The 9637-nt window shown below is 44.0% G+C and overlaps 1 protein-coding gene across 1 annotated transcript; it reads left to right on the forward strand.

The window, feature by feature from the left end:
* Positions 1-2174: 2174 nt before the first annotated feature.
* Positions 2175-9386, forward strand: LOC146780149 (transcription factor HES-7.1-like). Its single transcript, XM_085637914.1, has 3 exons — positions 2175-2279; positions 3147-3242; positions 7944-9386. The coding sequence occupies exons 1-3, from the start codon at positions 2235-2237 to the stop codon at positions 8481-8483; spliced, it is 681 nt and encodes a 226-aa protein (XP_085494040.1). The 5' UTR covers positions 2175-2234; the 3' UTR covers positions 8484-9386.
* Positions 9387-9637: the final 251 nt, after the last annotated feature.

Consider the following 9637-nt stretch of genomic DNA (forward strand, 5'->3'; position numbering starts at 1 on the left):
CACCATCATGCTGAATCCGGAGATTTAAAGTTTGTCCCATGGCAACTGAGCACTGGCCCTGTGTGGCTTTATTGTGCTACAATGGTACAGCAACCAAAAAGCCTTGTACCAAGGTGCATGCTACTTACTGCAAAGTTCCGTTATGTCTGTAACCCAACACTACATATTTTAGCACTATGGTGCAGTATTATTTTTGCTGTTATTTAAAAATGCGTTGTGAAGTGTTTAATTCGTGCCGGTGCTGGGCTCCGACACTTATTTGTAAACACCAACATGGACATGGTGTCACTGTGTGTGTATTTTTTTTTTTTAGCAGAGTCAGTTAGTGGGGCATTTGGCTATTTAATAAACCTTCAAAAATATACTACTGGAACTTAAACCACACTTCCACTTCAAGGTGACAATCGAGTGGTGAATTTTGTCCTAGGACTCTTTCCCAATAAATAAATGTCAGTTCTTTTTAGGATGCTTCACTGAGCTTTTGAAAATGTGTGGACTTGTGCACAATTTTGCTTTGCTAAAATGCACAAATTCCACTTTCACCGTCTTGTATGTTGAGCAGCACATCCCCAAATCCATATGTTACCACATACGGGCAATCTGATTGGATAGGAACAGGGTGTATGCACCTCCCGCCCCAGGAGCTTCACAAACCGAAACAATTCGTTTGTACTAGAAACGGAGCAAATTCATTTCATTCCCCGTTTGGTGCGTGAGTTTCATGGAACGGAGAAGACATAATTTTCTACTAACAAGGCCAACACAGATATCACACTAATGTCACATGTTTGTCGTATGTAAATAAGAAATAAAGAAAGAATGAAGCCTACCCTAAATTCACTTTTACCCGCCCCCCCCCTCCCCCCTCACATAGAAATGGTGTCTTGGAGTCCGATGAAACCAAGAGGTTTTCACCCGAAACCTAAAATAGAAGCATTTAATCGACGCTATTCATTCAGACTGCGCGGGGAATAGGTAATATAGATATTTACCCCGCCTGGTCAAAAGCAGAGGTAACGGATTTCAGGAATATGGGAATAATGACGTAGAAAACGTATTCCACTTTTCGAATGGGAAATGCGATACTTCGTTTCAGACAAAATATGTATGCACTTTATTTTTCTTACATAAGTAGCAAAAATAGTGGAAACTGCGCTGTTTTTTTTCAGTGTCGTTTGTAGATAACTTTGCACTGGGGCAGAAGCGTGTAAATTAATTTGCTTCATTCTTTTGCCTAGTAAAATAGGAAACGCAGAAATGGTATTTACTCAACCATGCCAAAATAAATAAAGAAGAAAAAAATCACTATGAAGCTATTTCGCTTGGTTTAGATAATAATACACTGACAAGGTGTATGCAGCTTTGCAAACGTGAAAGCTGCGAGTCAGCTCGAGGCAACATCTCTGGTCCCATTCTAAGTATCAACGATGATGAAAATTAAAATGACCCTTTATGGACTTCAAATGGTTTTGTAACTTTTGAATTGTAATTGTACATTGATTTATAATCCATTTTAAATTTTTATTTTTTGCAAATTTATATAGCGCGAACTCGACCCGAAAGTATCAGAGCGCTTTAGATGAGCACCCGTTACATTCCACAAGGACACATTCATCCATTAATATAACATACGTGTAAGCAATGGCTCCCCGCTCCACTTCGTTCGTGCGGGTAAGAATGGGTCTTTCAAATGGTCGGGCGTTACCTTTCTAGGAATAATGTTCAAGTGCGCGATCATTAAAAATAGCGAAACACTCACTTGTGCTGTTTTTTTTTTCTATTTGCACCAGATTAAAGATTCTTCAATACATCCTACCTCTTTCTTCGCATCGCCAGGAAGATCTGGTATTTTCCCTTTACTTAAAAATAATGTTGTTTTCGCTGGGGAGAGTGTTATCTGCGTCCCCCCTTAACCCCAAAGCGTTACTGAATACAAAAAAGTTAATCTCTACCTGCGGTCGAATTTGCCTGGGATAAAAGAGGGGCGTGGGGGGGGGGGCAGCTGCCCTTTGGTGTCCGGGTTTACAGGGGGTGATTGCCGGCACGCTCTCGGCGGCATCTCTAAAGGCCGGGAGACAAAGGGCAGGCAGGACAAGGTGTGAACGGCCTCTGCCCTCCTTCCCCGGCTCTCATAAAGCCGGCCTCCCCCACAGACCCACAGACCCTCAGACACATTCACTCCTCCTGCCGCTCCAGAGCTGCCTCCTGAACTCGCTCCCACGCGACGCGCAGCCATGAAGAAGTCATCCCCCGAGAGAGCCTTCAAGGGCATGAGAAAGGTACTTGGCCGGATATCCGCGGACCCACTGATATAATCAACTCATCGGTGCTTTGCGCTCGCAAATACCGGCTCCCTGTGATCACAGATCCATCTCCCCTCGCTCTCTTAGGGGTTCACTGTGCCCTGCGTCACTGGTGTCTCGTGCGCTTTGGTTGCTCGCGCCCTGGCTCTCCTGGGGCCTTGCGCGCTCTGGGTTCACTGCCCCCGGCTCCCTTGGTATCTTATGCTTTCTGCGTGCACAGCCCCTGCTCCTCTCATGCGCTTTGGGTTCACTGCCCCCGGCTCCCTTGCTACCCTCCCGCTCTTTGGGTTCTCTGCCCTCTGCGTCACTGGTGCCTCGTGCAGTTTGGTAGCTCAGGCCCTGCCTCTCCTGGGGCCTTGCGCTCTTGGGGCTCACGGCCCCCGGGTCCCTAGGTGTCGCGTGCTCTCTGGATGCAAATACCCTGCTCCCCTTTGCGCTTTCTAGGGGCTCTGAACCCGGGCCCCTTGAGTTTCTTGGATTATCAGGGCCCACCCATCTCCCTTGGTCTCGCGTGCTCTTTGGGCGCACAGACCTAGGGCCCGCTGCACTTTTCGTATTATCATGCCCCATCTCCCCTGTTTTCTCGTGAAATATGGATGCAAAATCCCTATTGCCCCAGCGCCTCTTGATGCACAGAGTCCGGCTTCCTCGCGCTCTCTGGACGCACAGACCCCGGTCCCCTCGCGCTCTCTGGATGCACAGACCCGGTCCACTCGAGCAGACTGACTGCACATACCCGGCCCCCTCGCGCTCTCAGGATGCACAGCCCCCTGTTCTCTTGAGCTCTGTGGGTGCACATTCACGACCTGGTTCTAACTTTGCATTTTCCTCCTTTTCCCGCAGCTCTTGAAGCCCATGGTGGAGAAGAGGCGACGAGAACGGATAAACTCAAACCTGGAGAGTCTGCGTGTGCTTCTGCTCGAGAAACGACCGAACGAGGTAAGAACAGGCCCCATGTCTGATGCACCCGCACCCAAGCCACAAAGAGCGCGCTCTTCTTGTGTAGAGACACCCGTCCTTGCCCCCGGAGGCATCCATGATCTCTCGGTGGGTGTGCGCCTTAGTGCGCAGTTATCCGCCAAGCTTGCGCGCGCTGCTCTCGTGGCCTCGGCTCCGAACCCTTCCACTGCGCCAACAGAGTCCGGGACGGTAGGAGGAAGGAGTATGGCTTTGATGCATGTATGTATTAATGTGAGTGTTGAGCTGTGTAACGCGAGGGTGGTCTGTGACACTGAACGCAAAATGGTGCTCTACGGCTTGCACATGTATGTCCGTTCAGCGGACTGACGATGCTGTCTGCACACAGCTATAATGACAAAACCAGCAGTGCTCGAGTGTCCACGAGTAAGACAATGGTCCCCTACGGTTAGGATTCAGTAGACTAGTGGCACCTCTCGGTACCGGTGTCACTGTAGCTGCTGCACTGTTGATACTAGCACCGCCTTTCCTTGTCTGTTTGCAAATCTCGGTGCTCCTACAACTGATGCACCCGTCCTCCGTTTAAGCAAAGGTTGCATTGTTGCTTTCTGTGCACACACACCTTCCAAGAAACTCACGTTCACTTAAAATAACAAACGGTCTTGTATAATAATGTTGTTGATCTTATACAGATCTGGGCTTGGCTGAATTGTTTCTTTCATAGTCAGACTAAGAATCATGATAGGTTGAGATGAGGCCGGAGGAGACACCGCTGCTGCTGACTGTGAACTTTGCACCCTAACACATGTATTTCAGCCATTGCATTTCTAAAAATCATTGGCTGACATATGTGGAGCAGGGGGGCACAGGTAACTGGAGTCTGTTAGGAGCTGTCAACAGGAGGCAGGGCCTCGGCGAACTCTCATCTTTATGCACGGCCTGTGCCTTTCTTTTTGTTTAGATATGTCTTGGTCCTCTACATATGTGCCAGTGGTGCCCATCAGGGACCACCGGCTCAACATTAGGTTCAGATCATGAGAGGAATGAGCTGGGCCTGACAAGAGTGGGAGGGACTAGTTAGCAGGCAACATGGCTCAGCCAATTAAATGCTCGCTTCTGACATTAGGGACCTCTTCACAAACTTTATTTTGTAGTATGTTTAATAGTTCAACAATAATACTACTAAATTACTGCAAAAAGCTATTCACAAACCTGCAAGTGTAATTCTCCTTCCCTCTCTCCTATCTTTTTTACAGGGAGATCCTCGTATATGTAAATTCACTACTTAGCAGTGAATGTGGGAGCAACAAAAAGGGGAATTTTCACCACTAAATGTGAAGGGTTTTTGTAGAGTTAAGGAGGGGTTTAGGGAGGGACATGCACCCACCCACAAACGCCCATTGCTATTCATAAACTGCTTTTCAAAAGCACTACAGCGCAAAAGGGATCCAAAACAGTTGTACATTTCTCCAACTTGGAGTAAGCCGTGCACCACACATGGTCAACCACTGGTACTGCAGCACCCTCCCATAGAAAATAATGGCAGTAGAGACTTAAAATAGAACCCCATAGGAAATAATGTAAAATAAATTTACATTATTCAAAATAGTTAAACATCTAAATAAATATAATTTAATGTGAAAAAGGAAGCATATTTATTGCTTGATTTTAAAATATTTTAACAATCTTTTTGGAATGTATACATGAATCTAATATTATTTTTAATTAGAATATAGTTACATTATTGGTAATTATATATATCACTTAAAATACTAATTAATTCATAGTAAAATATTTTTATTTCAAGCTTCTAGGAATAATTTTTATTTAAATAATCTATTTAAAGTAATTACATATTTAATGCAAAATCAAGTTAATAGTGCTATAGCATTCTTTTTAATTCTGTTCTACATTTAAAATGAATATATTACATTCATTAATATTATTATTTAACATAAACATATTTTAATATTTTCTTAAAGTTAAACACATTTTTTACATTTTCCCATTTAATTTACTATAGGGAGACTCAGTACTCGGAGTGAAGATATTCCTATGGTAAACTTATGGAAAAGCAAACAAGTTTATTAAACTTTATAATAAATTAGTGAAGTATTTTTATGTTAAATAATTTAGAGCATTTATTGACACAATAATTCTAAATGTAGAACAAAAGAAAAAATGTATATCACTATTAAGTTAATTTTCAATCAAATCTTTAATTAATTTAAATATTTTACATTCAGTTTATATTATTTTTTTGAAGTTTAAACTAGTAGCAATTTACGTTAATAAATTTGACTGCATCCATTTTTGAGACGGTAGAGATGTGTAAGTCGACAGTTTTGAGTACATTTACTACACTTGTCTAGTTATAAAATCTGAGTGTAAAGTTACTCAAAAGTGTAAGAGTAAACAACACATATAAATTACTCATCAGTGTAAGTTACTTTTGTGAATAGCCCCAACAGTGTGTTGTACAGGTCGATCAAGAGGCCCAAGCCAACTTGGGCAAATTAGCTTTTCATTTTTCAGAGGTCAACAAACTGAGTACCCATTATTTGAGCAGTCTTGCGCCTATTAGTTTGAGAAACAGGCCCGGACTGGGAACCAAAACTGGCCCTGGCAAAGTGCTTGGCAGGCCCCCCGGGGTTTGGGGCTGCAGCCGAGCACTTTGCCAGGGCTGGTTTCAGCCAATTTTGTTACAGGGGCCGATATTGCAGCTATGGCACTGTAACAAAAATGGTCCCCAGGGGCACAAAACCGGCCCCCACCCTGGCGGCCCACCGGGGAAATGCCCAGTGCCGCCACGGCCAGTCCGGCCCTGTTAAGAAATGCCACAATTCTGCACTAAGTTCAATGTAAAAATGAGTTTAATTTGATATTGAAAGGTGTTCTCTGCATGAGGTTACTTGAAGCGATGTGTGTGAGGGAATTGTCCAGAATTTAGGGTGCTACAGTGATACTTAGATTATAAAACAGTGAGTTTCTACTGCTCACATTGCCCCCTTTTGAGAGAGTTCCAGTGCTGCATAAGGCTGCATAGAGTTCCCCAGTGCTGCATAGACTTGGAATCTGAGGGCGCTTCAGTGATGCTAGACTGCCACACTGGGAGTACTTATGATCTGGTTGGATTACTAATTAGGGCCGCTTCAGTGCTAGTTAGTGTTGTCGCTAAAAGAGTTCTTGTGTTCGTTGGATTGTTGGTTCCACAATACCCATGTGATTCAATAGTGTTTTATATATTTATTCTATAGTTCATAATTAAAATTTTTTTAACTCAAAGGGTGTCTCAGAGTGTTTACACTGTAATGCAATATAAATCAGGTATTAAGACGTTCCATGCATGTGTATGCTAAGAAACATGGCACATGGGTCTCGCATATTGCCCTGTCTCACGGAGTTAAAAAGGACTAGGTTAGAGATGCAATGCTCAGTTGGTGGTTAGAAACTGCAGTGGAAGGGCATGATACACGGATGCAGCTTTAACAGGGTTTAAAGTAATATGCAGCAAAGGCATTTCTGTTCTCAAGCATATATGTGAAACACACAGAAGCAATAGAAATGAGAGGACTCGGTAAGAGTAAACCCCAAGAAACTGTACAGAGCAAGTAAAGGTGAAATATGTGCTCAGATTAGTGTTAAAGACTTGGGTGAAGATGTGCTAAGATTTTATACTGCGTTTGCATCACAAAAGTGACGCGAATCAGCGCAAAATCTTTTTTTTCTGATTTACTTACCAGCGCTAAACTTGTTTACCACTGGAAATAACGTGAAAGTAATGCAAAGGAGTGCATATCGCTGCTAGCTCTGAGGGGGCGTACCATGGGTGGAGCATCTGCGTTCCCATTTTTTCTACCCAAGGTCTCTGACACTAAACCCTTTATACTAAATAAAGTAGACGGGGTTTCACCTAAAAAAAACGGAGTCCTTTTGAAGTAGGCGCAATGAAGGAGAAATGCTTTTATTTCTCCTTCCTTTTTCGACATTGTAAATGTGCTGCACTGTACAGCACACTTAGAAAGAGTGAAAAGGGTTAAAGTCAGTCTATGCATAGTATTTTGAACAGGAAGGGTACCCTTCCAGTAGAAAGCCTATGCTAGACTCACAGAGACACCCTTGCACTATGGTGCAAAGGTGTCTCCATGACGCACATCATATGATTTCATCGCCACCACTAAGGAAAAGGGAGGAAAAAGCCATATTTCTATAGATATGGCGCTCTCCTCCTCTCTCCTTTTCACACATTGCAGACTTTGCGGCTGCTGTACTGAGCTGCGTGAGTAACTGGTAAATCTGGCCCCTAGAGTGAGGAAGGACAGCATGCCATATTTTAAGAGCTCTGCATATGAATGAGCAGTTCAAGATGATCTTTTCCATAAAGCGCGAAGTCAAGAGGTGTAGTAAAGAATGACATGTTAGGAATGTTTCTGCTTGAGATCTTAAGGCTCTGTCTTTACTCATGTTTTTTTGGATGTGTTAGCAAGAGTTGTGGTGCAGGATTTTGTTGTAGTCCATAAGTATGGAGCGAAATTCCACATTGCAGTAATGACTTCAAGAACATAATAGATTAATTTTGAGAGCACTCCAGTGGTGGATGGAAAGTAACATTGAGAGCTTGCCAGTGTTCAAAGATTCTAATCGAGGCTATGTGTTTTTAGAATGATGTGCACTGTACAATTCCAAGGTTGTCATCTGAGCATTATATTTCTTGTTTTGCAGAAGTTAAAGAACCCGAAGGTGGAAAAGGCGGACATTTTGGAAACTGCAGTGCAGTTTATTAGAGCCCAAAACCATAGTCTTGAACCCCTACCCGACGAATGGCAGAACTACCAAGCTGGCTATCACGACTGCCTTCAAAGAGCCGCCTTCCTCTTGAATGCCAACAAAGACCTTGCCCCAGAGAGGAAAGCTTTCCTTGGTGGATATTTCTCTTCATGCCTCAATCAGCTGCCAGCCTCCACTATGATGCACCCGCCCAGGGTCAACCCCCTGGGAGCTGCAATTCATGGACACCTCTCTGAGACTGGCACAATCCTCTCTGGGGCTTCTTCAGGGAGACATCTGGACTTGATTCCACCCATCGGGACCCTGCCTTCTGAGCCAAGGAGGTTTACAGAGCTCCAGGCCCCATCTCAGCCTTCTCATGACCAACAACAAAGTCTCCAAGAAAGCGGTCTGCACACTAACAGGGCATCTGGATCCCACACAAACAATGATTTTCCTGCTCTGATCTCTTCTGTGTGGAGGCCCTGGCCCTAGACCCTACCCTAGACATGAGATACTTCTGGTGAGCACCACCAGAGATGATTACTCCCCGGCAAGGACATCCCTCAGAAGGAGGATCGCCTTTGTTAAATTTTTGTTCAAGGGCGCTGGCGTCTTGTTTCAATAAGCTATCAAATGTGGGTAGAGAAGGTGGGGAAAACAGAACTCTGCTCTAGAGCTCTATGGAAGGAACCATTCTAGCTGCTTTTAGGTCTTATGGTTGTGTGATTGGTCTGTACAACCGTTTGGTACAAGGGTTCACCACGTTCCACTCTATGTACTTGTTTCAAACATGAACCACATTTACAGGGTCAGCTCCAATGGCCTCTATTGCTTTGCAGTATTTGAAACGTGTTGGTGGCGTCAGTAAGTGGTTGACTCACATTTGCCTGGCTCATTGCTGGAGCCCTCGAGTATGTACTCTTCTCTCTCCCTTCGAGGGATAGTGAGACCCTCAGGCAGAAGTGCCAGTTCTGTGGATTCATACCAGGCGACATAGTCCAGGGTACCTACGCCAGCCAGTTTGCCTACACCCACTGATACATCATCTCAAGTATTGGTGGGCATTGGTCTGGGACAGGAGCACTGGTAGTACGTCAGAGAAAGCGTTTGCTCATGAGAACCTCAAAACTGTGACTAGCGGATCTACCAAACACCTATTCTTCTAGCCTGTTGCAAAGAACTCGGAAAGATTACAGATTTCATTGAGTAGCAGGCACAAAATCACGCTAAAAAATGCCTGCATTAATGAACAATGGCTCAGTGTTTTCTATTCTTAACTGCTGTTGTGTTTTAGGTTGCTGAGAGAAGGTCCACGCTTTACGGTAAATCGAATTTTCCTGTGGAGGAAGTGGGTGCCAAATGACCAAAGCTCGCTGCTGTTTTTTTATTTATTAATTTTTTATTGCACATTATGTGATCATGTAAATGTGATATTTTTGTAATAAAATAATACAAACTTTTGTGCGTGTTCTGTGGTGCTTTTTTTCTGTGGGGTAAACTCACACACAACTGTGCTATACATTTACTGTGTAAGGTTGGATCATGTAGTGTCGGTATAACACCAGGAATCACTCCACTGTTTTACAGATTTCTGTGCTGCATATGGATCATGTTAAGTTTCTATAACGAGAGGTATCCACCCCCCT

The sequence above is a fragment of the Triturus cristatus genome, chromosome 12, assembly GCF_964204655.1.
Source record: "Triturus cristatus chromosome 12, aTriCri1.1, whole genome shotgun sequence".
Classification (NCBI taxonomy): Eukaryota; Metazoa; Chordata; class Amphibia; order Caudata; family Salamandridae; genus Triturus; species Triturus cristatus.

Excerpts from the sequence above, each read along its gene's own strand:
- LOC146780149 (XM_085637914.1), top strand. The coding sequence starts at position 2,235 with ATGAAGAAGTCATCCCCCGAGAGAGCCTTCAAGGGCATGAGAAAG. Across the intron at positions 2,280-3,146 it reads CCTTCAAGGGCATGAGAAAG|CTCTTGAAGCCCATGGTGGA; the intron begins GTACTTGGCCGG and ends CTTTTCCCGCAG. Across the intron at positions 3,243-7,943 it reads TCGAGAAACGACCGAACGAG|AAGTTAAAGAACCCGAAGGT; the intron begins GTAAGAACAGGC and ends CTTGTTTTGCAG.